The sequence below is a fragment of the Grampus griseus genome (genome assembly GCF_964374135.1).
Source record: "Grampus griseus genome assembly, chromosome: 10".
Classification (NCBI taxonomy): domain Eukaryota; kingdom Metazoa; phylum Chordata; class Mammalia; order Artiodactyla; family Delphinidae; genus Grampus; species Grampus griseus.
The window spans coordinates 23,676,175-23,702,994 of record NC_139004.1 but is presented as its reverse complement, the minus strand read 5'-3'; the positions used below and the strand labels follow the sequence as shown (position 1 = coordinate 23,702,994).

Sequence of the window (26,820 nt, the reverse complement as noted above, 5' to 3'; positions counted from 1 at the left end):
CGGAATTCCCTGGTGGTCCAGTTGTTAGAACTCGGTGCTTTCACTGCCGAGGGTCCAGGTTCAATCCCTGGTCAGGGAATTAAGATCCCACAAGCTGCTCAGCAAAGCCAAAAAAAAAAAAAAGGGAGTAGACTGTTTAAATATATAAAACATATTATAGTACTTGTGGTGTGCAGGTATGGTGTGGGTGGTCACAAATGACTGTAGTTTTAGAAAGATGTAACTAGTGCTAGACACTGTGTATTTAACTACAGTGAATGTTTAAAATATGTCGTATTGAAAAATGGAGGAGACTTACAAGTAGATATATGTCCTAATTCTTCTCAAAGCCAAAAAAAAATTTTAAGTCTATCCTTTGACCCTTTGGCTCAGTATTCTCTTCTAGGAATTTAGCCTAAGGAAATAACTAGACAACCACTCAAGTATGTAAGTTCAAGAATATTTATTGCAAAAAAAAAAAGAATATTTATTGCAGCATAGTTTCTCATATTTTTAAAGATTGAGAGCCACCTAAGTGCCACCCCACAATAGGAAACTGGTTTCAGTGAACTAGAGTTCACCAAACAGTGGAATACTAGGCAACCATTAAGAATGAAGTTAGCTCCAACTTCCCTGGTGGTGCAGTGGTTAAGAGTCTGCCTGCCAATGCAGGGGACACGGGTTCGAGTCCTGATCCAGGAAGATCTCACATGCCGCGGAGCAACTAAGCCCATGGGCCACAATTATTTAGCCTGTGCTCTAGAGCCCACAAGCCACAACTACTGAAGCCCGCACGCCTAGAGCCCGTGCTCCACAACAAGAGATGCCACCACAATGAGAAACCCACGCACCACAACAAAGAGTAGCCCCCGCTTAGCCCGTACGTAGCAACGAAGACCCAATGCAGCCAAAAATAAAATAATTAATTAATTAAAAAAAAAAAAGAATGATGTTGGCTCACGTGTCTCCTGGTGTGTTGCAGTGAGGACACAACATCACTTCTGTGGTATTCCTGGTCAGAAATGCATAAACTGAAGAAACAGCAGACATACCTAAATTTAGGGACAGTCTGCAAAGTAACTGAACTGTATCCTTCAAAAGTATCAATATAATGAAAGACAAAATCTAAGGAACTGTATCCTTTTATTTTATTAAAATAAAGGAGACTGAGAAGACATGACAAATAAGTGCAATGCATAATCCTAGATTAGATTCTGGACCAAGAAAAAAACAGCTTTATAAAGGACATTATGAGGCAATTGGCAAATTTTGAACATGGACTGTAGATTAGCTAATAGTATTGTATCACTCTAAGTTTCCTGATTTTGATAGCTGTACTGTGGTTATGTGAAAGAAGGTTCTTGGGACTTCCCTGGTGCTGCAGTGGTTAAGCATTCACCTGCTAACGCAGGGGACACGAGTTCGAGCCCTGGTCCAGGAAGATCCCACTTGCCTCAGAGCAACTAAGCCCGTGCGCCACAACTACTGAGCCTGCGCTCTAGAGCCCGTGAGTCACAACTACTGAGCCCGCGTGCCTAGAGCTCGTGCTCCGCAACAAGAGAAGCCACCACAATGAGAAGCCCACGCACTGCAAGGAGGAGAAAGTCCCGCTTGCCGCAACTAGAGGAAGCTCGCGTGCAGCAACGAAGACCCAACGCAGGCAAAAATAATGAATTAATTAATTAATAAACCTTCTTTAGAAAAAATAAAATCTCTAGAAAAAAACAAAAAGAAGGTTCCTGTTCCTAAGAAATTCACACCGATGTATTTATGAGGAAAGGGATATACTGTGTGCAACTTACTCTCAAATGGTTCAGAAAAAAATACTAACGTGTATTTAGAAAAATAATGATAAAGCAAATGTGGTCGAATGATATCAATTGGTGAATCTGAGTGAAGAATATCCTGGAATAATTTTTAGTATTCTTGCCTCCTTTCTGTGAGTTTTAAATTATTTCAAAATAAAAAGTTAGTAATTTAAAAAAATTGTGCTGGCAAAGTATACTTATCGGCGTGGAAAGGCACTCAGGGTGCACCAATGCTGGGGCTGTGCACAGCTGCTGCTGCCACCTCTAACCACCCTGGACTCTCAGTTCTCTGAGCTACTGGAGGAACTGGGTGTGTGGCTGACCCCAAAGCTGTCCTGGGTTGACTCAAGAAGGTTGAACGAGTCACTGCATTCTCTTTTCTGATTTTATTTACTCCAATTTTTAATTCAGTGACTGGCATTCCTTGCATCCCAGGGACCTCTGCGGTGGAGGGAGGGAGACATGGGAGGAGGGAAACCCACACAAATGCAGTGTTCGCTATGGATAATCCAGACTGCAAAATTTAGTGGAGACAATGTTCATTTATCATTGATGACGATCTTACACGTTCCCCTCCAAAAGAAGGCCTACAGTTCCCCCCAAACCAGCCCAGCATCTTCTCCATTTCCCAGAAGGAGAAATCTAACAGCCCAGCAAGGGCCAAGGGTAGACCCAGAAGTCCCCTGTATTCCTTCTGCCAAGATGAGTGGGTGGAAGCGTGCAGATTCTCTGAGAAACATCTGTACTGACCTCGCAAAACAAGCATCCCCTCCAGACAAGGGGAATAGGAGATCTCTCATCACCCCACACCTCTGTTTCCAGGTCCTGACCCCACCCCGCCCCCAGGGCATAGGGCAGCCACCTTGCAGTTCCCACCTCTAGAAAGGGGAGACCACAACAACAACAGAAGGACTGGGACTGCTCCCGGGGGCCCCGTTCCCCCTTCTATCACTTGCACTCCAGCCACACTGTCCTTCCTCGCCACCTCCCCAGGGGTTGTCAGGGACAGAAGGCCCCTCCCTCATCCCCCTCAATGTTCCTCCACTCTGCCCCCCCCATCACTAGGGTGTCCAGGACATTGTGTGACTCAGGAAACAGCTCAGACGTGAGGTTCGCAGCAGGCCGAAGAGGAGGAAGAAGGGGCCGTGGGAGCAGAGTGGGTGGTTATTGCCTCAGTGAGGGCTCTGAGGGTCCCACTGGAAGAGGCAGGGGGGATCTGGGCTTGGGCAGGGGCTCTGGAATGCAGCCCCCTTCACTGCTGCTGCCGCTGCTGCTGCTGCTGTGCCAGTCAGTCGTCCAGACCAGAGGTGAGGCGTGGGGTGGGAGAAGTGAGGGGACCCACCTTCCTTAGGAGGATGTCCAGTGGGCTGGGGACAGAGGGTCAATCTGCATGCTTTGAGGCGACACTGGATGGAGAAGATTCTCACGCCCCAAATGGGGCTGCCGGCAGGGAGAGACAACTCTGCCCCTGCAGCTACACAGACCCAGGCTATGGGCCCTGTGCCAGGGGTGGTGACGGTAGGGGGGATGGGCGAGAAGGTGCCCACCCCCAGGGAGAACCAAGTTGGCCCTGGAACTGGGGGACAGCGTGCTCTTACAGTCACGTTTAGGAAGAAGAGAGGGAAAAGAGGGACCACCTGCTTGGGGAAGAGATGAGAGGGAACAGGAGATGGAGACATGGGAAGGTCAAGGGCCCACAAAGTCCCTTTCCTGGTCCAGCTGTCCCCACCCCCCCGATGGCTCAATGCTGGGCCCTTCCGGGAGGAAATCCCTTCAATGTTTCAGCCATTCACCTCCCAGGAGTCCCCTCAGCGCCCCCCTCCTTATTCCTGTTGTCTTGCTTCCGAGGGATGGAGCCTGAAGCTAGACTTGGGAGGCCAGAGAATAAACAGGAAAGGAGGGGTGGGGATTAGTAACAGAGAGGCCTGGGATCTGGGGGGCTGGGAGTGAGCACCACGTGGGGGTTAGGAACAAGAGTATCCAGGCAATGGTGGGGTTCAGAGCACCTGTGCGGGGCTGCTGCAGGCAGGTCCCTCCGGGGCATCCAGGGGAGGAAAAGTGGAGCGTAATGCTACCTGCTCCCATCTCATCCTCATCTCCATCTTTAGGGCTGCAGTGCGGGAGTTTCCCAGAACCCTGTGCCAATGGAGGCACCTGCCTGAGCCTATCTCAGGGGCAAGGGACCTGCCAGTGAGTGTACCTTGTGGGAGTGGGAGACTGGGAAGGGGAGTAGAGGAGGGGACGGGGAGAAATGGGAAGGAAGGAGAAAGGGAGGAGGTGAAGCAGATGAAGGGAGACAAATGAAAGCAAAGGAGGGAGGGAGGAGAGAAAGCAGAGGGCCAGGAAGTAAGCTCTCCTGTCTCCTCCCCTGCCCAGGTGTGCCCCTGGCTTCCTGGGTGAGACATGCCAGTTTCCGGACCCCTGCCAGGGTGCCCAGCTCTGCCGGAATGGAGGCAGCTGTCAAGCCCTGCTTCCCACCCTTCCCAGCCCCCCCAGCCCTCCCTCTCCCTCGGCCCCCAGCTTCTTCTGCGCCTGCCCCTCTGGCTTCACTGGTGAGAGGTGCCAGGCCCAGCTCAAGGACCCCTGTTCTTCATTCTGTTCCAAAATGGGCCGCTGCCACGTCCAGGCCTCGGGCCGCCCACAGTGCTCCTGCATGCCGGGATGGACAGGTGAGCACTGATGGGGGCGGCGAGGAAGGGGGACAGGCAGGGGCAACGGGCTGGGCTGTGAGGTAGGAAAGATGGAAATAGAGCCTGAGAGACTGCGAGCCCTTTGAGGAGAGAGGCCGAGAGAATCAACAAGCCAATTCCTGGTGAACCATTTACCCAAGATTGACATTCACCGACAGGATAGTACCGATTGCGAAGATGTTGAGGTGTTTCCAAGCCAGCTGGTAAATAGCTACCGCCTCAGCCCCCTTCGCACACCAACCTGACCCCTCTCCCAGCCCCTCAACCTCCCCTCGGTCCACTAGCTAGAGGCTTAATGCCTAGCACAGCAGGGGACTTCCAGGACTCTGCATTCTGAGCACCTGAATGGCTTCTATTCTGAGTGGCGGGAGCCCACACTGTCACCCGGGAAGACTGCAGTGGTGGGCGGTGTGACGGGACGTGGGTGCAGCCCTGGAGCGAGAGAGCAGGACACACGATGGGCAGGGTGTGCTACCATGAGGAAGTGGTCAGGGGTGCCTGGACAGAGCTGCGAGGCCCTGGACGGAAAGGTTCCACAACACCTCACCAGGATGGGGAGGGCTGGACCAGGCAGCAAAGGCCACGAGGTCAGAGAGCGCTTGGGATGTGGGTGCATCCAGGAGGGGGTAGACTGGAGACAAAGATTCTCAAACTTAGGTAGGCATAGCAGTCACCTGGAAAGCCTTAAAAAGACCGATGCCCTGTCCCAGAGAGCCTGCCCTGGTGCACCTGGGGTGGGCCCAGGACATGGAGAGGTCTTAACTGACGAGGAAATTCTGAGGCAACGGGGCCTGAGACCGGGTGTGAGAGACCAGCGTATGTGACAAGAAGGATGGTCAGTGGCAACTTGCCACGCCTTGTACTTCAGAGTAGGGGCTCCGGGCGGCCCCCTCCTCGGGTCTATTGCCAGCTCTGCCACTGACTAGACATGTGACCTTGCATGAGATATTTAAGCTGTCTGGGTCCTCGGTGGTCAGCCGACGTCCACACTTCATAAGGTTGTTGTCGGGAAGAAAGGGGGCGATGCTCAGGAAGTGCTTACTTAGCTCAGTACCAGCGCCACCGCCGCCAGCGCCACCATTCCCACTGGTGCACACGGCTGTGAAGTGAGTCTCTTTATTGTTATCCGGACCATTACACCCACCTGAAGATCAGGAAATCAGGATAAGAGAGGCAAGATGACTGCCCGAGGGCACACAGCTGGCGGGGGGGGGGGGGGGGGGGGGCAAGGCAAAGGGCTAAGTCTCCTGCTTGCAGAGGCTGCATGCTTTCTAATTCGCCACCAAGGTCACCACTAAAGGAACCCTCCGTCCCAGATTTTCCCAAGCAGGGCTGATTCACAATACTCCCACCAAGAGCTACATGTTCAGTTTTCAGCTTGAAAAATGTGGTCACTCCAGATATAACCCTCCCAAAGAATGGTAAAAGTGAGGGTGATGGAATAGGGCAGAGAGGGTATGGGAGGGAAGGGAAGAAAATATGGAAATTCGACACAGAGATAATCCAGAGTGAGAGCTGGGTCATCTCAGAGGAGCTGGAATTTGTGCAGCGCTAGGAAAATGCCCCCCCCCCCCCCGTCCTCTGCCTCAGGTGAGCACTGCCAGCTCCGGGACTTCTGCTCAGCCAACCCCTGCGTCAACGGAGGGGTGTGTCTGGCCACATACCCCCAGATCCAGTGCCGCTGCCCACCTGGCTTCGAGGGCCATGCCTGCGAACGCGATGTCAACGAGTGTTTCCTGGACCCAGGACCCTGCCCCAAGGGCACCTCCTGCCATAACACCCTGGGGTCCTTCCAGTGCCTCTGCCCTGCTGGGTGGGGGGGTCCACGCTGTGAGCTCCGGCCAGGACCCTGCCCCCCCAGGGGCTGTCCCAGTGGGGGCACCTGTCAAGTGGTTCCAGGGAGAGACTCCACCTTCCACCTCTGCCTGTGTCTCCCAGGTGTGTCCTTGCAGGGATCTTCCTGCAGCCCCTCTCTCTGGGCACGGAGGTTGTCTCCCATGGGTCCCCTTCCCTCAGCTGATCGCATGACCCTGTCAGGTTTCACAGGCCCAAGCTGTGAGGTGAATCCAGATGACTGTGTCGGGCACCAGTGTCAGAACGGGGGCACCTGTCAGGATGGGCTGGGCACCTACACGTGCCTCTGCCCAGAGGCCTGGGCAGGTGAGTCGTTTCGGCCAAGCTGATAGCACCAGTGGCCCAGTGGAGCCCTTCTCCCCACTCCTCACAGGGCCCCCAGCTTCAGCACCTGTCCCCTTCCCCCTGGCAGGCTGGGATTGCTCTGAAGATGTGGACGAATGTGAGGCTCAGGGTCCCCCTCGCTGCAGAAACGGGGGTACCTGCCAGAACTCAGCTGGCGGCTTCCATTGTGTGTGTGTGAGCGGCTGGGGGGGCACGGGCTGCGAGGAGAACCTGGACGACTGTGTTGCCGCCACCTGTGCCCCAGGTTCCACCTGCATCGACCGTGTGGGCTCCTTCTCCTGCCTCTGCCCACCTGGCCGCACAGGTGTGACACGGGGTACAGGGAGGCGGGAGGTGGAGATGGTACGTGACAGAAGCACCAGGAGGGCAGCTGGGAGCTTCAAGTGGCCTCTGAGAGCCTCGCCTCCACCCTGCCCTCCAGGCCTCCTGTGCCACATGGAGGACATGTGTCTGAGCCAGCCGTGCCACCGGGAAGCCCAGTGCAACACCAACCCCCTGAGGGGCTCCACATTCTGCGTGTGTCAGCCTGGCTACACGGGGCCCACTTGCCACCAGGACCTGGACGAGTGTCAGATGGGTGAGGCACCTCCACATGAGACCCTCTCTGAACCCCCAGACAGCCTCTGCACTGAGGAGGGAAACAGGCCAATTGTTTTCCAAATTAAAAATATAAACATCTTGGGGATTCCCTGGCGGTCCAGTGGTTAGGACCTCGCACTTTCACTGCCAAGGGCCTGGGTTCGATCCCTGGTTGGGAAACTAAGATCCCGCAAGCCACACGGTGGCCACGTAAATAAGTAAACATCTCTTTTTCCTGAATTTGCCCATTTTTGGCATCTCTGACTTACACGGTCTTCTCACCAATCCTCAGCCCTCGAGGTCCCATTTAGTCCTCCTCCATTTTAAAGCCACAATCCCTTTCCCCACTTTGATCTCATCAGCCACAAACAGGGTCCCCACACCTTCCCTGCCACTCTGGCCTCCTCGCCCTTCCACCGCTGACCCCTGCGGACCCCCGGATCTTCTCTCCTCCTAGCCCAGCAAGGCCCCAGTCCCTGTGAACACGGCGGCTCCTGCCTCAACACGCCCGGCTCCTTTGACTGCCTCTGTCCCCCTGGCTACACGGGATCCCGCTGCGAGGCCGATCACAATGAGTGCCTGTCGCAGCCCTGCCACCCTGGCAGCACCTGCCTGGACTTGCTCGCCACCTTCCAGTGCCTCTGCCCACCAGGTACCAGCTGAGTGGGCCCTCAAGTAGAGGAGACGGGTGACTAATCCCGAACCCACTGGACGTGACCCCTGTAGGGCACAGATAGCCTCAGGCCGGTCGGGGTCAGACAGCAAAGAATGCTTCTCCTCCTCTCCTCACCCCCCAGATGAAAACTCTGGGAAACTGACGGGCCCTGGGAGAAGGACTGCCACAGATGGTAGTGAAGCTGTGCACTGCCCAACTCTGCATTCATTTCATAGACACCGCAGGGTACACAAACTGGTCCACTGTACACAGAGGCCCATCAAGGGAGAGCAGAGCAGCAGTGAATAAACTTTTCATGCTGCAGCCTCTGCTTATGCCAACCCAGAATGCTCATCCTAATCACAGAACCTCTTCCCTGTAGAGATTGAAAGCAAACCTTTAAAATCCCAAAGGGTCGGGCTTCCCTGGTGGCGCAGTGGTTGAGAGTCCGCCTGCCGATGCAGCGGACACGGGTTCATTCCCCGGTGTGGGAAGATCGCACATACCGCGGAGCGGCTGGGCCCGTGAGCCGTGGCCGCTGAGCCTGCACGTCCGGAGCCTGTGCTCCGCAACGGGAGAGGCCACAACAGTGAGAGGCCCACGTACCGCAAAAAAAAAAAAATCCCAAAGGGTCTGTGTGCTTGAATTTGGTACAACGGGAAAGGAATGCTGCAAGGCTGCACCTACCTACAAGTTAGTTTTAAGGGGAGTAAACATCTCCCCAGGGAGACAGTGAGAGAGCCAATATCAAGGAGCTGAATAAAACCAGGAAAATAACAGCTTACTTTGTGCCTGAGCGTCTTACACGCATTATCTAATCTTTACAATAACCCTATGAAGTCAGCATTGTTACTACGCCCATTTTATAAATGAAACTGAGGCACAGAGAGGTTAAGTGACTTGTTGAAGGTTGCCCAGCTAGTAAGTGGCAGAGCCAGGATTCAACCCCAGAGCTTTGATAGTTTTACCCACTATACTACACAGCTTTCCTAAGCTGAGAAGCATCCAAAGAAAAATGCTGAGAAAACGATCCACTAATCCAAGGGACAAGGTTGTAGATCTCAAGGAGCTTCAGAGGCAGGTTCCCCAGGCAAGAAGAGGGAGGCAGCCGAGGTCCAGCTTCAGTTCAGGGTGAGACAGTGGAGACCGGGAGGAGGTCGAAGAAGCAGGACAAGTATGGCAGTGACACAGGTCCCCAGACGCCCTTCAAATCCCCACCTTGGGGATGCCTGGTCTCCCTGGCACAGAGGTCTGCCCAGGTAGAACAAGAGGAGTGAACCACCTCCAAGCAGATGCCCATTTGTCACATTGGTACCTCGAGGACCTCCAGGCAGGTCAGCCCTCCCGGGTGAGCCCTGCCTTCTCTGCACAGAGGAATGGCCCCAAAAGGCACTTCCCCAGAGCCCTCCCACATGTCCCGGCAGGTGCCCTGCTCCCTGAGCTTTCACACCTGAGGGGGGTAGAGCCAAACACAGCAGAGTAGCAGGGCCTCGGGTTCATCTCTCCAACCCACGCGCAGACGGCCTCCTAGGAGAGGCTGCCTGCTGGGGCACAGGGCAGGTCAGGGACAGGGCTGGTTCTAGAACCCAGGCCTCCTGGACAGAAGGGGTGAGCAGCTAAGGCAAGGCTGGCCTGGCTGAGCCTCGCCCTTGACCCCTCCTCAGGCTTAGAAGGGCGGCTCTGTGAGGTAGAGACAGACGAGTGCGCCTCTGCCCCTTGCCTGAACCAGGCTGACTGCCACGACCTGCTCAATGGCTTCCGGTGCGTCTGCCGGCCCGGTGAGTGCAGATTCCACTCCACGGTTCCAGCCTAGCAATCGCCCGTGGCCTCTTGAAGCTCTCTCGGGCCAGACCGAGGAGCGCCCTATTTCTCCAACTCCTTCTCTCTCTCCAAACTCTCTTCTGTTACGTCCTCCAAATCTTCCCCTGCTTACTCACCCACCCTCATCTCTGTCCTGCCAAGTCACCCAAATATCCCTCCTCTCCAGCCCTCCTGCAGAGTCCTCTGTACTCTCCCCCTGCATGCCGGGGGTCCCCGGCTGGTCTTGGCACTGTTCGCCACGGATGCAGGGAAAGTCGCCCCAGGCCTTCCTTCTCCAGCTTCACGGGACATCCCTCTATTCCCTGTTATGATAATAACTGATGTTTATTGAATATTTACTCTAAGCCAGGCACTTGGCTATGTACTTTTCAGGCATTATCTCATTTAATTCTCTCAGTGGTACCATGAGTAGTTTATATGATCATTTCCCTTTTACGGGGGAATAAAGTGGAGCCTAGAGAGGTTGGGTAGCTTGCCCAAAGTCACACGGCTGGCAGGTGGCTGTTTCACCTTTATGCATCACCCTCCTGTCATCTCCACCTGTCCCAGGTGTCTTCTCTGGAAGTCCTCCAGGTTCACCTTTCCTAGCAAGGGAAAGGGCCAGGACCTGTATTTATTCTTTTGATAAAATGTATTTTCAGCATTAGTACACATATCCAGTTATGCCTTATTTATATAAAGACTAAAGTTACCAAGTTGTGCTCTATTTCGTCCTGAAATCCAAACCACTGTTCGAGAAGCTCCCATGTTGGTGCCTTCATTATATAATGACGCATTTAGACGAAACCCCAAACCAAACCATTTGAAGCAAGATTCTCTCCCTTGCAATTTGTAGCAATGTTATTGCTGTATTTGTAAAGAGGAGGCTAAATACCAGTGTTAACTCCTAATTTCTTGTTTGAATCCATGAAATCATGCCTGTAAAGCTCAAACATTTGTAACAAACTCCCTCATAGATCTAGAGAAAGTCAAGAAGAGAAAAAAAAAAAAAGACCTTGGTCATCTCTCCCCTCTCACTCCCAACCCCACCAGGATTCACTGGCCCCCGGTGTGAGGAGGACATCGACGAGTGCAGAAGCTCTCCCTGCACCAACGGTGGGCAGTGCCAGGACCAGCCTGGATCCTTCCATTGCAAGTGTCTCCCAGGTAAACTGGGGCTCAAACTCTGGAGGTGAGAGTGAGGGCAGGCGCAGACTTCCGTGCAGGTCCCTGACCCTCCTGCTGTGCCATAGGCTTTGAAGGCCCACGCTGTCAGGCGGAGGTGGACGAGTGTCTGAGTGGCCCATGCCCCACTGGAGCCAGCTGCCTTGACCTCCCAGGAGCTTTCCTTTGCCTCTGCCCATCTGGCTTTACAGGTCAGCAGGGGAGGCATTGGAAAGAACTGGAGGGGTATTTGGGGTAACTGGAGTCCATTTGGGGTACAGTAGAGGTCACTGATGGGTATTTGAGCATTGGGATGTGAGAACAGAATGCGAATGGAATCCCTTAAATTTATGCAGTGCAAAACCTGCACAACCGTACAGGAGCTGAGGGTGAGTGTTACTGTAGGACCCACATCAGGCCCAACATGAGTGGCATGACTGGGGAACAGGAGCAGAGGATGAGGTTCAAAGGCAAGCCATTCATCTGCTTATTTAGCAAACATTTATTAAGTGTCTACTACGCCAGACACAGACACTAAGTTGAGCAAGAGTTGCTATCCTCAAGTGGATTTAAATCTACTGTAGAGAGACCAACAAGTTGATTATGGCCCAGAGACATGCTCTGAGAGAGGAATGCACAGGATCCTATAGGAACACAAAGGACTGGCCAACCCAGACTAGAGATGAGAAAAGATGGCTGAACGGAGTCTTAAAGACTGAGTAGGAGTTTGTCAAGACAGAATGCTAGGCAGCGCGTTTTAACTGCAGATAACAGCATGTGCAAAGGCACGGAGGGAAGAAAAGCACACCCCGCTTAAGGGAGTGTAGGACATCCAGAGCTTAGGCTACAATGGGGCGAAGGTCAGAAACATAGCAATTGTAGGAAGGCCATGGCATGCAGGACCCCATGTGGCATTCTGAAGAAGTTGGTATCCTGAGGCATTAGGGAGCCACTGAAGGACAGGTTCATGAAGAGTGAGCAAGTCATGCATAAGAAGCGGCCTTTGGCCCCATCAAGGACAGGGAGGGACTCTGTTTTCTCTCTGACCAATCTCCCCACCCCAGGTCATCTCTGTGAAATTCCCCTGTGTGCCCCCAACCTGTGCCAGCCCAAGCAAAGATGCCAGGATCCGGAGGAAGAGGCCCACTGCCTCTGCCCCAGTGGAAGCCCTGGCTGTGCCCCAGCTGAAGACAACTGCACCTGCCACCATGGGCACTGCCAGAGGTAACATCTTCCAGGCCCTCCCCATTCATAGTCTCCTCTGGGTCCTCCTCAGCTAAGGCAGGAGAAAAGAGCCAGTGAGGGGTGAGTCTGTAGGAAATGACCAATGGGGAATGGGAAGAAGATGGCAAAGTTCTGAGATCACAACCAATGAGAGGGTTTGACTGGTGAGTGTTATCCAATGAGGGGAGAGTTCATAAATAAAGAGGGAAACAGAGGACTAGGGAGGTCAAAGCAGAAAGAAGAGTATTAAATCCCAGGACCAATTCATCTCATCATTCATTAGACAAATATTTATTGAGCATCTACTATGTGTGGATACATTTCCAGGCATTGGGGGAGCAACACAGAACAAAAGAGACAAGGTATTTACTCTCATGGAGCTTTGGTTCTAATGAGGAAAGATAGACAATAAACAAGTTATAGAAGGGATGGATGAATAGATAGATAGATAGATAGATAGATAGATAGATAGATAGATAGACAGATAGATAGATCTAGTTGGAGAAAATGAGTGGGGCAGGTAGGGCAGAAGGGGGACAATGCTGAGAGCAAAGACGCTGAGAAAGGGGCCAGAGTCCCAGGACCAAAAAAGAAGAAGTCATAGGGGTCTGACCAACGGGGAGGGGAGAAGAGAAAACCCCCCTTTCTTTTTATGACCAGATCCTCGTGTGTGTGTGATGTGGGTTGGACAGGACCGGAGTGTGACACAGAGCTGGGGGGTTGCGTCTCCACACCCTGTGCCCACGGAGGGACCTGCCACCCCCAACCCTTTGGCTTCAACTGCACCTGCCCCACAGGTTACACAGGTGAGGTGCTCCCTAAACCGTGTATACCCTGGGCTGACCACCATCTAAATCAAGGGCAAGGCCAGTGGAGACATGTGTCCAAAGGGCTCTGGGTCTCAGTCACCACCAAGAAGAACTGGGCAGGGGCTGGGACTTCCCTGGTTGCCCAGTGGTTAAGACTCCACACTTCCACTGCAGGGGGTGCAGGTTCCCTCCCTGGTCAGGGAACTCAGATCCCACGTGCCCCACGGGGTGACGTAAGAGGTGGTGAGAAAAGAAGAGGTTGGGGGATGGGGGTGAGGAAGGGAAGGAAAGGGAAGAGCAGGAAAAGAAGAGAAAAGGAGGTTTCCCTTTCTCAGACCCCACCCGCTTCCCTCAGGGCCCACTTGCAGCGAGGAGGTGACAGCTTGTCACTCAGGGCCCTGTCTCAACGGTGGTTCCTGTAGCCCCAGCCCTGGGGGCTACTCCTGCACCTGCCCTCTGAGCCACACCGGGCTCCGCTGCCAGACCAGCATTGACCACTGTGCCTCTGGTGAGTGCCCACCATGCCCTGGGTCTGGGCCACAGGAGGATGGAGAAACTGGTCAGGGTATGTTTGTACCACATTTAAAAAAAAATTAACTGGACACAGTGAGCCGTTGTTTGGGTGGGGAAGTTGCGGGGGGCGGGGGGGTGCCCCGTGTGTGGTGTGACTGAGGCCACAGGCCAGGTTACAGGCAAGGAACCCAACCCCTCACAGCCTCCTCTCTCCAGCACCGTGCCTCAATGGGGGCACCTGTGTGAACAGGCCCAGCACCTACTCCTGCCTCTGCACCACGGGCTTCCAGGGCCCACGCTGCGAGGGAAGGATCCGTCCCAGCTGTGCGGACAGGTGAGCAGGGCACAGAGACCCCTGGAGGGAGGGAGGGAGGGAGGGAGCCCTCACCACCCTTCCTCTCCATCTCCTCTGGGGCGCCATGCTGCCTCTCATCCCACGTCCCACATCCTTTCACTCTGCCTTCCCTCCTACTTTCCCATCTCCCCAGTGGTTGCCTGCCACCACATCACACACTCCCTCCCCTTGCTGCCTTGGCCTTCCTCCTACTGTGCCCTCTCTCTTTCTTATCCAGCCCCTGTAGGAACAGGGCAACCTGCCAAGACGGCCCTCAGGGTCCTCGTTGCCTCTGTCCCCCTGGCTACACAGGAGGCAGCTGCCAGGTGAGGGGCACTGAGCCAGGTGTGCTGAGGAGGGAGGGGCAGGAGAGCTCTAGTGAGAGGGCCTCGGGTATTAAAAGGTGACAGCAGGGAAGCTTAGGAGGGGTATCCACGTGAAAGGAGGTGTGGAAGTCTAGGAGTTGAGGTCTAACTTGAGATTTGTATGGTTCACTGAAAGGATTTCTGATCCCAGCGACTGTTCTGGGATGTGGGTATCCAAGGAATCCAGGGAGGGTGACCTAGTCCCAGACCATTCAGGAGGGAGTTTTCAGGGTAAGGGATTTTGAGACACTGGCAGTGGACCATCTCTAGGCCTGGGAACCTGGTGTTCTTTCCTGCCTCACGCTCCCTCCTAACCCTCAGACGCTGATCGACTCATGCGCTCAGAAGCCCTGTCCACACAATTCCCACTGCCTCCAGACTGGGCCCTCCTTCCAGTGCCTGTGCCTCCAGGGATGGACTGGGCCTCTCTGCAACCTACCACTGTCCTCCTGCCAGAAGGCTGCTCTGAGCCAAGGTACTGACCCAGGACCGACTATGGGGCAGATGAAGAGCAAAAGAGTGTCCTCCTCTACCCCACCCCTAAGGACATCCACACACAGCATTTGGACAAACAGTGGACCAAGAGTCAAAGCAACACAGACAACCAGTTATTGATGCTGCAGCTCAACACCCAGGACAGCCTAACACAACTCAACTCCTAGCACCACGTTCAACACAATACAAGCAACACCACCCAGCCCAGTCAACCAGACTCCAGTTTAACACAATCACCAGGGACATAACCCAGTGATCCAGCGTGGAACAACCAGCACTGTCTTTACCATCATAACTCAACTAGAGTGAACCACATTTAACCAGCTACACTCAACACACTTCGCCATGCCCCACTCACTTGGATGTTATGCCAACCTCTGGGTAAAAGAATACCATTCTTGTTCAAATAAGTTTTGTTATGAGAAGCACTTAGGAAAGAGACCATTCTGAGGTTAGGGGATGGCTGATGGGAATCACTGTGAGAGAACATCAGAGGATGCAAAACCCAGGGGATGGACTTAGACCATTAGTTAAGCCACTTCAGGTGTCCCCACCTGAAGTTTCTCTTGAGTTCTTTCTTGCTTGAGACATTTAAAGCCAAGAATATAGTTGCTTATAATGCCCTGATAAGCCAAAGAAGAGATATTTCTCTCCATTCTGACAAAACAGGCAGGAGGAGGAACTTGATTTTTTTTTTTAAGTTGGGGTATAGTTGATTTACAATGTTGTGTTAGTTTCAGGTGTACAGCAAAGTGAATCAGTTATACATATACATATATCCACTCTTTTTTAGATTCTTTTCCCGTATAGGCCATTACAGAATATTGAGTAGAGCTCCCTATGCTATACAATAGGTCCTTATTAGTTATCGATTTTTTAAAATTAATTAATTTATTTATTATTTACTTTTGGGTGCATTGAGTCTTTGTTGCTGCACGCAGGCTTTCTCTAGTTGCGGTGCGCGGGCTTCTCATTGTGGTGGCTTCCCTTGTTGTGGACTACGGGCTCTAGGCACGCGGGCTTCAGTAGTTGTGGCACGTGGGCTTCCGTAGTTGTGGCACGCGGGCTCAGTAATTGTGGCTTGTGGGCTCTAGAGTGCAGGCTCCGCAATTGCGGCCCACAGGCTTAGTGGCTCCATGGCATGTGGGGTCTTCCCGGACCAGGGCTCGAACCCGTGTCCCCTGCACTGGCAGGCGGATTCTTAACCACTGTGCCACCAGGGAAGCCCTAGTTATCTATTTTATATAGAGTAGTGTGTATATGTCAGTCCCAGTCTCCCAGTTTATCCCTCCCCGACTTACCCCCTCATAACCATAAGTTTGTCTTCTACATCTGTAAATCTATTTCCATTTTGTAGATAAGTTCATTTGTACCCTTTTCTTTACATTCCACATATAAGCAATATCACATGATATTTGTCTTTCTCTGTCTGACTTACTTCACTCAGTATGACAATCTCTAGGTCCATCCATGTCGGGAACTTGATGCTTTAATCTCTTCAGGGTCAAGAGTTACTGACTCCTCAGGCCCCGAGTGGCCTCCACCCACCCCAGGAATGTCAGTGGCCCCTCCATGGACCTCTCTGCTCATTGTCTGGAGCCCCTGAGCATCCTTCCACCCCACCTAGCTTTATCGATCCCTGTATGTCTCTCTTCCCAGGCACAGAAGTCTCTTCCGTGTGCCAGAATGGAGGCATCTGCATCGACAGTGGCCCCTCCCATTTCTGCCACTGTCCCCCTGGATTCCAAGGCAGTATATGCCAGGAGAGGGTGAACCCCTGTGAGTCCAGGCCCTGCCAGCACGGGGCCACCTGCATGGCCCAACCTAATGGTTATTTCTGCCAGGTGAGAGGGTCTAGAGGAGGTGGGGGAAGACAAATTTGGGCTGGATGTGGGAAACAGCAGTCATGGGGCAGAAAGGGGAGGGGGAGAGGGCATCTTCTTTTCATTCACCCCACACATCCAACCAACCACCGAGTCAGGTTATTTTACCTCCTGAATATTTCTCAACTCTGTCCTTGCCCCTTCACCCTCATCCCACTGCCTTAGTCCAGAGTTTCGTTGCATTCCGCCCGGACGCCTGCATCAGCCTCCTAAGTGTCACCCCTGCCCCCACACTTGTCCTCCTAAAGGTTCGGCCTCTACTCCACCACTAGGGTGCTCCGTTGAAAATATTAAGCTGGCCTGTCACTCTCCTGCTTAAAACCCTTCAGTGGCTGCCCACCTCTTTCGCAGTGAAGTCCCAAGCCCGGCACGACCCAGCCCTGCCTGCCTCTCAGGCCTCACCTCTCTCCGCCAACCCCTAACCCTGCTCCAGCAACACAAACCTGCAGCTGACTTCCCTACACCCCAGACCGGCTCTCTGGGGGCTTTCCTCACCCCTCTTCCACTGGATGGTGCCCAGGAGGCGTCTGCCTCAGGGGAATGTCCCTAACTTCTCTCCAGACTGGGTCAGGGCCTTACCTTGGTGGTTCAGGTCACTGAGCAGGACGGGAAGGCAAAGCTGGGACTCAAGTCCAAGCAGCCTGATCCCTGTACTCACAAACACGAGACTGGATAGAAGGCATGATCCTTTAACCGCCCTCTTTCTTTAACTTTTTTTTGTGTGTGTGGTACGCGGGCCTCTCACTGTTGTGGCCTCTCCCGTTGCGGAGCACAGGCTCCGGACGCGCAGGCTCAGCGGCCATGGCTCACAGGCCCAGCCGCTCCGCGGCATGTGGGATCTTCCCGGACCGGGGCACGAACCCGCGTCCCCTGCATCGGCAGGCGGACTCCCAACCACTGCGCCACCAGGGAAGCCCTTTCTTTAACTTTTAAATTTTATTTTTTAACTTTTTATTACGAGCGTTTTCAAACATACACAAAAGCAGCGTACTGATCAGTAGTAGTGAACCCCCGTGTACCCATTACTCAGCTCTATTTCCTCTTTCATGAAACTCCTTCCTCCAGAAATTTCCAAGCACGACTCTCATCTGTTTCTTCCGGCTCTCTGGCCATTCCTCGGATGCTTTGTGAATCCCTTTTCCTCCATTTTTCTGAAGTCTTCCTGGTACTCCATTCTTGCATACTCTCCTTCCTCCTGCAAGAACTTGGCACATGATACAGACCTCATCAATGACTCTTCTCTCACTAGCAAAATGATATGAGATAATCAGAAAATGGTTAAGGTCATCAGTTATGGAGTCATAGACGCATTGAATCCCAGCTCTGCCACCTACCAACTGTGTGGCTTGTGCAAGTCACTCATCTTTCAAGGAATCAGTTTCCTTTTCTGCAAAGTGAGACTCAAATGAGATGATCCATATAGAGGGTTGTTAGGAGGGTTTTATGAGGTTATGTATATAAATTATGCAATCAGTGCTAGCTGTCTCTCCTCTGGTTGACTGAGAATTTCATAGACGCAGGGATGAGTTCTAATTTTCTCTATATTCCTAGAGCCTGAAAAGGTGCCTGGCACAAAACAAAGCAGGCGTTCAATAAATGGTTATAAATTAATTAAGCATGAGCGAACCCAGTGGGTGTGTGGCTGGGGGAAGAAGGATTTTTCAAAATCGGAGCTATATCTATTGGCAATGAATCAAAGAGATTGTTTGGGACTGGGAAGTGGTTAAGTTGCGTATTATCAAATAATTGTGTATCACGTGGAGTTGAGGTACAAGGGTTAAGCTACACGTGGCTGTGATGGACGGTGAGCTGAGTGATGCTCTGAGTTGGAAGGTGGGGTGCTGGCAAACTACCTGGAGCTGGGTCCCCCAGAGTGCCAGGATGGGCTCATTTACTGGTTCCCTGTCTGACCCCCTTTGCCTACAAGTGTACACCAGGCTACAGTGGACAGAACTGCTCAAAGGAACCTGACGCTTGTCAATCCCAGCCCTGTCACAACCATGGAACGTGCACCCCCAAACCTGGAGGCTTCCACTGTGCCTGCCCTCCAGGCTTTGTGGGGCTGCGCTGTGAGGGGGACGTGGATGAATGTCTGGACCAGCCCTGTAACCCCACAGGCACTGCAGCCTGCCACTCTCTGGCCAATGCCTTCTACTGCCAGTGTCTGCCTGGACACACAGGTAAGGTCCGAGAGAGGGGGTATGAGCATTTCTGGGCACAGCTGAATTGACCATGGAAACCCAGACAATCCCCACCCATGAGGCAGCCTAGTCACCTGGTCCATCTCCCTGCCTCTAAACCCCACACCAGAGAACATGCCCACCACCCCTTTGCCTGTGCGGCTAGTGCTGGGCTGTCTCCCAGGAATGAGCCAGCAAGGAGGCAGCGACTGAAACAGAGTGTTATGTTTAACCCCACCCCTGCCACAGGCCAGTGGTGTGAAGTGGAGCTAGACCCCTGCCAGAGCCAGCCCTGCTCCCACGGAGGGTCTTGTGAGGCCACAGCAGGACCACCCCCAGGATTCACCTGCCACTGCCCCCAGGTGAGAGACCACAAAGCTGCTTTCTCTGTTGCCCCCAACGCTGACGTAAGGTGAGAATGCCTGAGCCGGGAACCTGGGGGAGCACTGGAGTGGCAACTATTGGAGAAAGCCATCTCATGTCCACAGTGGTAAGTGGTTCTCAGCAGCAGTCGTGGGGAAAGGCAGGATCAGGTGGTAGCATGAATGGAACTTTCAGAAACCACGGGCACTGCCTAAGGGAAGGTCCCCAAGGCCAGCTGGGTGAGCTTGGATAAGTTCTTTTAACTCCGTGTGTGTATTTGTTTATAGACCTCAGATGCATAAAAGTGGGTTCGTCTTAAGCCTTGGTTCATGATACACTAACATACAAACTAACATTAGTTTAGGTACTGCCTTCTTTTAATTATCCTTACAAGATAACACCCATGAACCTAAAACAAGAATTACAATATTAATAATAACTTCCATGTACTTATGTCCTCCTGTATCCTGTTCCCCTTCCAGAGGAAGAGAAAGTACATAATCCTATCTCTAAGGATCAAGATAATATAGTATTAGTTCAATTACTATTACTCTGTTAACAGTTTCGTCTTCCAGGACTCACATCATGATGACAGTTCACCCATGTTTTGTTTTGTTTTGTTTTGTTTTTAAATTGGTGTATAGCTGAGTTACAATGCTGTGTTAGCTTCAGGTATACAGCAAAGTGATTCAGTTATACATGTACATAGATTCATTCTTTCACCCACGTTCTTGCGAACAGCTGTGTTTCATCCATTCTCCCCACTATGCAATATGTCACTGTGTGAAAAAAAAAGGGGGGGGGGACATGGTTTCCACTACTGTAAAATGATGAATTTGATGTTCTCTGAGGCCCCTTCCAGATATGAGAATCTAGGACCCTCTGAGTTATCTTAATGCAGGGGTTAGCTTAAGGGGAGGTGGGGAGAATACTACAAGGTCCTTCCCCCAATCTCTCTCCTCCTCTCCACAGGGTTTTGAAGGCCCCACCTGCAGCCACAGAGCCCCCTCCTGCGGTCTCCATCACTGCCACCACGGTGGCCTGTGTCTGCCCTCCCACAAGCCTGGATTCCCACCCCGCTGTGCCTGCCTCAATGGCTATGGGGGCCCTGACTGCCTGACCCCACCCGTCCCTCCAGGCTGTGGCCCTCCTTCTCCATGCCTACACAATGGCAGCTGCTCAGAGACCCCTGGGCTGGGGGGCCCAGGCTTTCGATGCTCCTGCCCTCCCAGCTCTCCAGGGCCCCGGTGTCAGAGGCCTGGAGCAAAGGGATGTGAGGGCAGAAGTGGAGATGGGGCCTGCGACGCTGGCTGCAGCGGCCCAGGAGGAAATTGGGATGGTGGGGACTGCTCCCTGGGGGTCCCAGACCCCTGGAAGGGCTGCCCCTCCCATTCTCGGTGCTGGCTTCTCTTCCGGGATGGGCAGTGCCATCCACAGTGTGACTCTGAAGAGTGTTTGTTTGACGGCTATGACTGTGAGACTCCTCCAGCCTGCACGTGAGTCTGAAACCCTGAAGGGCTGGACGGGGGCAGGGTGAGGGTAGAAGGAAGGACATAGATATCTCTTGAGTTACAGCATGACCACAGCCTCAAGCTTCAGGGAGTTTCCACCCTAATAACCATTGCTAATTAGGGGTATAAGACGCTAGACTCCAACCCAGAGGAATGGGGCAGCATGAATATTTAATGTGGGGACCAAGAAAGAGGGCACTGCCTCTTTCAGAGCTACCCTCTGAGAGCTGTGGGATCTCTGGCCTCAAGCTTCTCTAAGCCCTGTTGCCATGGAGTATCTCCCCTAGCAACCAGCATCCCTGAGGGAAAAGGGCTTCACTTCAGGGAGACAGGAGTTTGGGAGGGTAGAGAGTGGGGACAGTGTTAGGAAACAAAGGTGTCAGTAGACATTAGGGTGTCTGGACTACCTACCATTCGGGGTCTAAGCCCATTACTCCAGAGCTGCCCCCACTTAGCAACCAGAGCCCTAGAGGCTGTGGAGTATCAGGAATCCTCTCTGGGATGAGGAAGTCAGGTTTCTTTGGGGGTCCTGAGTCCCCGTCTCCTCAACCCACAGTCCAGCCTATGACCAGTACTGCCGTGATCACTTCCACAATGGACACTGTGAGAAGGGCTGCAACACTGCAGAATGTGGCTGGGATGGGGGCGACTGCAGGCCCGAAGACGGGGATTCGGAGTGGGGGCCCTCCCTGGCCCTGCTGGTGGTGCTGAGCCCCTCAACCCTGGACCAGCAGCTGCTTGCCCTGGCCCGGGTGCTGTCCCTGACTCTGAGGGTAGGGCTTTGGGTAAGGAAAGATAGGGATGGCAGGAACATGGTGTACCCCTATCCTGGAGCCCAGGCCGAAGAGGAGCTAGGAGGAGCCCCAGACCCCTCTCACCATGAGAGAGCAACCCCTCAAACACAGCCTACAGGCAAGGAGACGGACTCCCTCAGCACTGGGTAAGAAGGCTGGGAGGCGGGGAAGAGGGGGCAGACATTAGTTTTTAACCAGCAGAGGGAAGGGAAGCAGGGACCAACCGAGGGGTCTCTGAGGTGCCTTCCCCGCAGGTTTGTGGTGGTGATGGATGTGGACTTGTCCCGCTGTGGCCCCGACCATCCTGCATCCCGCTGTCCCTGGGACCCTGGGCTCCTGCTCCGCTTCCTTGCTGCGATGGCCGCAGTGGGGGCCCTGGAGCCCCTACTGCCAGGACCCCTGCTGGCTGCCCACCCTCGTGCAGGCACCGGTAGGTGGCCCCGTCATTTCCCCTGACTTTGCTCCCAGGCCAGCTTTCACGCCAGCAACCAGCAATGAAGTCAAATGAAACAGAAGCACTGGAACCCCAAATGTTCTTTGTGGAGACTTACCTTTGTTAACGTTCTTCTCCAGCTAGATCTCCTCATGGCCCATTTGCTCTGCAATCTCCTTTACTTCCCTCAGTACTTTATTCTAACCTCTATCACAGACCGCCCACAAACCTTGGGTTCTGGTCTATTCTACTAAGCCGAGAGTATCCAACCATCCCCGTATCAACAGTTCATAGCACATGAGAGAATAATAGCTCTTATATACCACTTACTACGTGCCAGGCCTTGCTCTAAGCATTTTACAGTATTAACTTATTTAATCCTCCCAACGACCCCTATGAGGCAAGTACTGTTATTATTCCCATTTTACAGTTGAGGAAACTGAGGCAAAAAGAGGTTACTGCACTTGTCCAAAGGTCTCACCAGAGTACCCAGCCTCACCAGGAATGGCCTCTTTTTCTGACTGTGTCTCTTCCACCAGAGCCCCCCGCCAACCAGCTTCCCTGGCCTGTACTGTGCTCGCCGGTGGCCGGCGTGCTTCTCCTGGCCCTCGGGGCTCTTCTCGTCCTCCAGCTCATCCGCCGGAAGCGCCGAGAGCATGGGGCCCTCTGGCTGCCCCCTGGGTTCACTCGAAGGTCTCAGACTCAGCCAGTTCCCCGCCGACGCCGGCCCCCGCTGGGCGAGGACAGCATCGGCCTCAAGTGAGAGTGAGAAAGAACTGGGGCTCAGGGAGGGGACTCTTTCCTGTGGAGATATTTATGATCAGAAGCAATAAGAGATGCTATGCAGAAGTTGAAGACACGGGAAGGGGAGAGGGGTGGGAAGACTGCTGGAAATCTTAGGGACCCTGAAGGTCCTCTACCCACCCATCCCCTTCCAGGGCACTGAAACCAGAGGCAGAAGTTGATGAAGATGGAGTTGTGATGTGCTCGGGCCCCAAGGAAGGAGAAGAGGCGGACCAGGTGAAAGCACTGGGGCAGGAATGGTCCTAAAGTGACGGAGGGGTTGAAGGGACAAGTCAACCTTCCTTCACTGATCCTTGCTTGTCCTGATCCCCAAGGCTGAAGAAATGGCCTCACCCTCCAAGTGCCAGCTCTGGCCTCTGAGTAGTGACTGTCAGGAGCTCCCCCAGGCAGCCATGCTGACTCCTCCCCAGGATTCTGAGATGGATGTCCCTGATGTGGACACCCGTGGACCTGGTATGTGAGCCACCCCAGACCAAGAAAATGAAAACTCCCTTTGACCCTTTTAGAATCAGAAAGTCCTCTGATATCAGAACTGGAGAAACTAATATTAGAGTGAGTGCTTCCAACAGCCATTCTCAAAGTGTGGTCCCAGGACAGAAGAATCAGCATCACCAGGGAAATTGTTAGAAATATAAATTCTCAGGTTCCACTCCAGAGCTACTGATTCAGAAATTCAAAATATTGGGGAATCTGTGTTTTAACAAGCCCTGCAGGTGAGTCTGATCCAGGACTCAAGTTTGAGAATCACGGCCCTAGAATGTTAGAGTATTAAGGCCTGATGCTTCCTTTTACAGATGAGGAAACCAAAGCCCAGAGAAAAACAAAGTAGAAAGTCACTTGACTAAAGCCACACAAAATCAAGAACCCAAGCTGGGCTTCCTGACACCTCAAGCTGTGATTCTCCCTGAGCCTCCATGTTCTCCCCCTTCCCCAGTTGTCTCCCATTCTTCATGTCTCTCACCCACAGATGGGGTGACACCCCTGATGTCAGCAGTCTGCTGTGGGGGAGTGGAGCCCAGGACCTATCAGGAGACATGGCTGGGAAGCCCTGAGCCCTGGGAACCTCTGCTGGGTGGAGGGGCCTGTCCCCAGGTTCACACCGTGGGCACTGGGGAGACTCCCCTGCACCTGGCTGCTCGATTCTCCCGGCCAACCGCTGCCCGCCGCCTCCTTGAGGCAGGAGCCAACCCCAACCAGCCAGACCGGGCAGGGCGCACCCCGCTTCACACCGCTGTGGCCGCTGATGCTCGGGAGGTTTGCCAGGTCAGTGCACACTGGGGCTGCTAAAGGAAACGGGACAAACTTGCAAGTAAGGCTGGGCAATAGCATCCTCTGGGTCTGGCAGAGAGGAAGGTGATGTGAGACTGGGGACTGAAAGAGAAACAAGAACAGATGGATGAATATGGATTCGGAGGTGCTTAACAGTGTGAGGAACCTTAGCTAGCAGTTCAGATATACCAAGGGTCACTGGCCCTCTCTGCCGCCCCACCCCCACCCCGCCCCAGCTCTTACTCCGCAGCAGACAGACTGCAATAGATGCGCGGACAGAGGATGGGACCACAGCCCTGATGCTGGCCGCCAGGCTAGCTGTTGAGGACCTGGTTGAAGAACTGATTGCAGCCCAAGCAGATGTGGGGGCCAGAGATAAATGGGGTATGGATCTGGGGAAGTTGATGTTGTGCTATCAAGAAGTTGAGCAAATGGGGTGTGAGATAAGATGCAAAAAAGGGGGGTTAGCAGAGGGACCAACTGGAAACTGGGGCATTCCCTCCCACCCTGCTGTCAAGGTGGTAAATCTGCACAGTCCGGTGGCAGTAGGCAGCAGGTGAGTCTTCCCTCATCATCCTCAAACACACACACACACACACACACACACACACACACACACACACTACCCTAGTCCACTGGGAACTAGGATGGCGGAAGAGTGAGAAGGGAGGGGGTCTCGTGGGAGGGACGTGGTCTGCCGGTCCCATTGACCCCAGAACAATGCCCCATTGTCCCTCCCGCGCGCCGGTGACGTCACTGGGGCAACGCTTCCTGCAAGCCGGCGGTCACCCGGGCAACGCTTCCGCCTTTGAGGGACCCGGCGGGCTGAATAGCCCTTCCCCCAAGTCCAGAATCCGTGGGAAACAGGAACCCAGGCGTCGGGCCCCCAGCCTCGGGGTAACAACCTCTCACGTGGTGCCCTAGGAAAAACCGCGCTGCACTGGGCCGCCGCCGTGAACAACGTCCGGGCCGCCCGCTCCCTTCTCCAGGCCGGAGCCGATAAAGACGCACTGGACGGCAGGGTTAGACCGGGTAGCGGGCCCCCAACAATTAAGCTGACGCGGGAGAGGTGCAAAGCGCCGGAACTCCGAAAAACCTGAAGGGGGAGGGACCACCAGTCAAATAGGAGGGCCAGTCCTGTGGGCGCGGCCTTCCCTGACCGCCCCCGCTGGCTGTTTCCTCCCGGGCAGGAGCAGACGCCGCTGTTCCTGGCGGCCCGAGAAGGAGCCATGGAGGTAGCCCAGCTGCTGCTGGGGCTGGGAGCCGCCCGAGGGCTGCGGGACCAAGCCGGGCTAGCGCCCGGGGACATCGCACGCCAGCGCAACCACTGGGATCTGCTGACGCTGCTGGAAGGGGCGGGACCACCGGAAGCTCGTCACAAAGCGACGCCAGGCCGCGGCGCCGGCGCCTTGCAGCGCGCGCGGACTGCATCAGGAAGCGTGCCCCCGCATGGGGGCGGGGCTCAGCCGCGCTGCCGGACGCTGTCAGCCGGAGCCTATCCTCAAGCCCGGACTTTGTCCGTAGACTTGGCCGCCCATGGGGGCGGGGCCTATTCGCACTGCCGAAGCCTATCGAAAGGAGCAGGAGAAGGCCCGCCCCTCCGCGGCCGTAGGTTTTCTGCAGGCATGCGCGGGCCTCCGTCCAACCCTGCAATAGTGCGAGGAAGATCCGGGGTCGCGGCCGGGAGCGGGGGTGTGGCCTCAGCTGTTGACTGGCCCTGCGATTGGGTGGCTCTAGGAGCCTGCGGCCCCGCCTCTAACACTCCAATCCCGCCTCCTTGCCTCACTCCGTCCCCTGAGCGGGGATCCCCTCAAGTTGCATGGGGTCCCCCAGCCCACCAAGTAATACCCTTAAATGCGGGAGGCGAGGGTGAGAAATAAAAGGCTGCATGTCAGGGAGGGATTCTAAAAGTGAGTACTCGTTAAATGGCAAGCAGTATGGAAGGCCTCCAGATTTTAAGGTCCTTGAGCCTCAAAAGTGAGGGGTCATGAGTGTAGTGTCTCTCCCAAAATGGTGTATGCCACATCGTCTTCCACGTGGAGAAACTGCAGCCCTGGAAAGAGGGTTCGGGGTGCTGGGATGAAGCAGGCCCAGCCTCTCTCACAGAAAATAAGGATGAGGTGTTACAGGAGGATGGAGTGGAATGGGAGAAGTACCCCTGAACCAAGAACTGCAGACAGATAGAATGTAAGATGTTCTTTCCTGTATACTGTTTCCAAAGGGAGCCTCTATCGCCTGTAACCCCCACTACCCACAAACGGCTGACATATTTATTGAGCACCTCCTGTGTGCCAGGCACTGTGTAGGCACAGAAGGCAGGGCCAAGGGTCACTCCAGCTGATGACTCCTTGCATTCTCCCCACCTCACCCTACCCCCAAACAAACCATTGCAGGGATGAAGTGCCACTCTTCTAGCCACCACTATAGCTAAGAACTCCAAATCTGTCACCCCATAATAAAGCTGATTTGAAGTGTTACCGTCTTTTGGAGGGGTTGGGGAATGGAAAAAACACGAAGTTGACTGCAGAGTGTTTTCAGAATTTTGTGCCCTAGGTTCAACATTTGGATGGAAGCTTTGAGTATAGTTTTAAGAGCAGGAATGAGTAGATTTGGGGTCCTATGTTAATTTAGGGTATCATCTAAAGGCAAGAGTCTCTAGTAGCCCGATGAGAAACCACACACACACACTAAACCATGCATACCCTTTGTCCCTCTTCCAAGGGCATTCTTTTACAGCCACTTGGGAGATTCCTGAGCCCTCATGTGGAGGGAGATGGAGAGAGCACCTCAAACTTTAACCACCATTCAGCCATATGGTTATACCTCTTTCATGGCGATAGACCTGAGACACGGAGACATGAAGCATATTGAAAACGAATAATAACTACCATTTATGAGCATTCACTATGTGCCAAATGCTTTATCACATTTGATCCTCATACCAACGCTATTAAAAAAAACCCTCCATT

General features: G+C 53.7%; 1 protein-coding gene across 1 annotated transcript; it reads left to right on the top strand.

Moving 5' to 3' along the window:
• The first annotated feature begins 2,925 nt into the window (after positions 1-2,925).
• NOTCH4 (notch receptor 4) lies at positions 2,926-26,297 on the top strand. The gene is made up of 30 exons (XM_082662802.1): positions 2,926-3,094; positions 3,896-3,977; positions 4,164-4,456; positions 6,068-6,415; positions 6,515-6,637; positions 6,744-6,980; positions 7,098-7,253; positions 7,713-7,907; positions 9,575-9,688; positions 10,764-10,877; positions 10,964-11,086; positions 11,939-12,098; positions 12,759-12,904; positions 13,263-13,415; positions 13,637-13,754; positions 13,993-14,080; positions 14,441-14,594; positions 16,274-16,458; positions 18,425-18,677; positions 18,927-19,039; positions 20,013-20,536; positions 21,108-21,491; positions 21,600-21,775; positions 22,318-22,537; positions 22,717-22,798; positions 22,897-23,035; positions 23,550-23,845; positions 24,088-24,235; positions 24,776-24,873; positions 25,042-26,297. The coding sequence occupies exons 1-30, from the start codon at positions 3,028-3,030 to the stop codon at positions 25,729-25,731; spliced, it is 5,979 nt and encodes a 1,992-aa protein (XP_082518928.1). The 5' UTR covers positions 2,926-3,027; the 3' UTR covers positions 25,732-26,297.
• Positions 26,298-26,820: the final 523 nt, after the last annotated feature.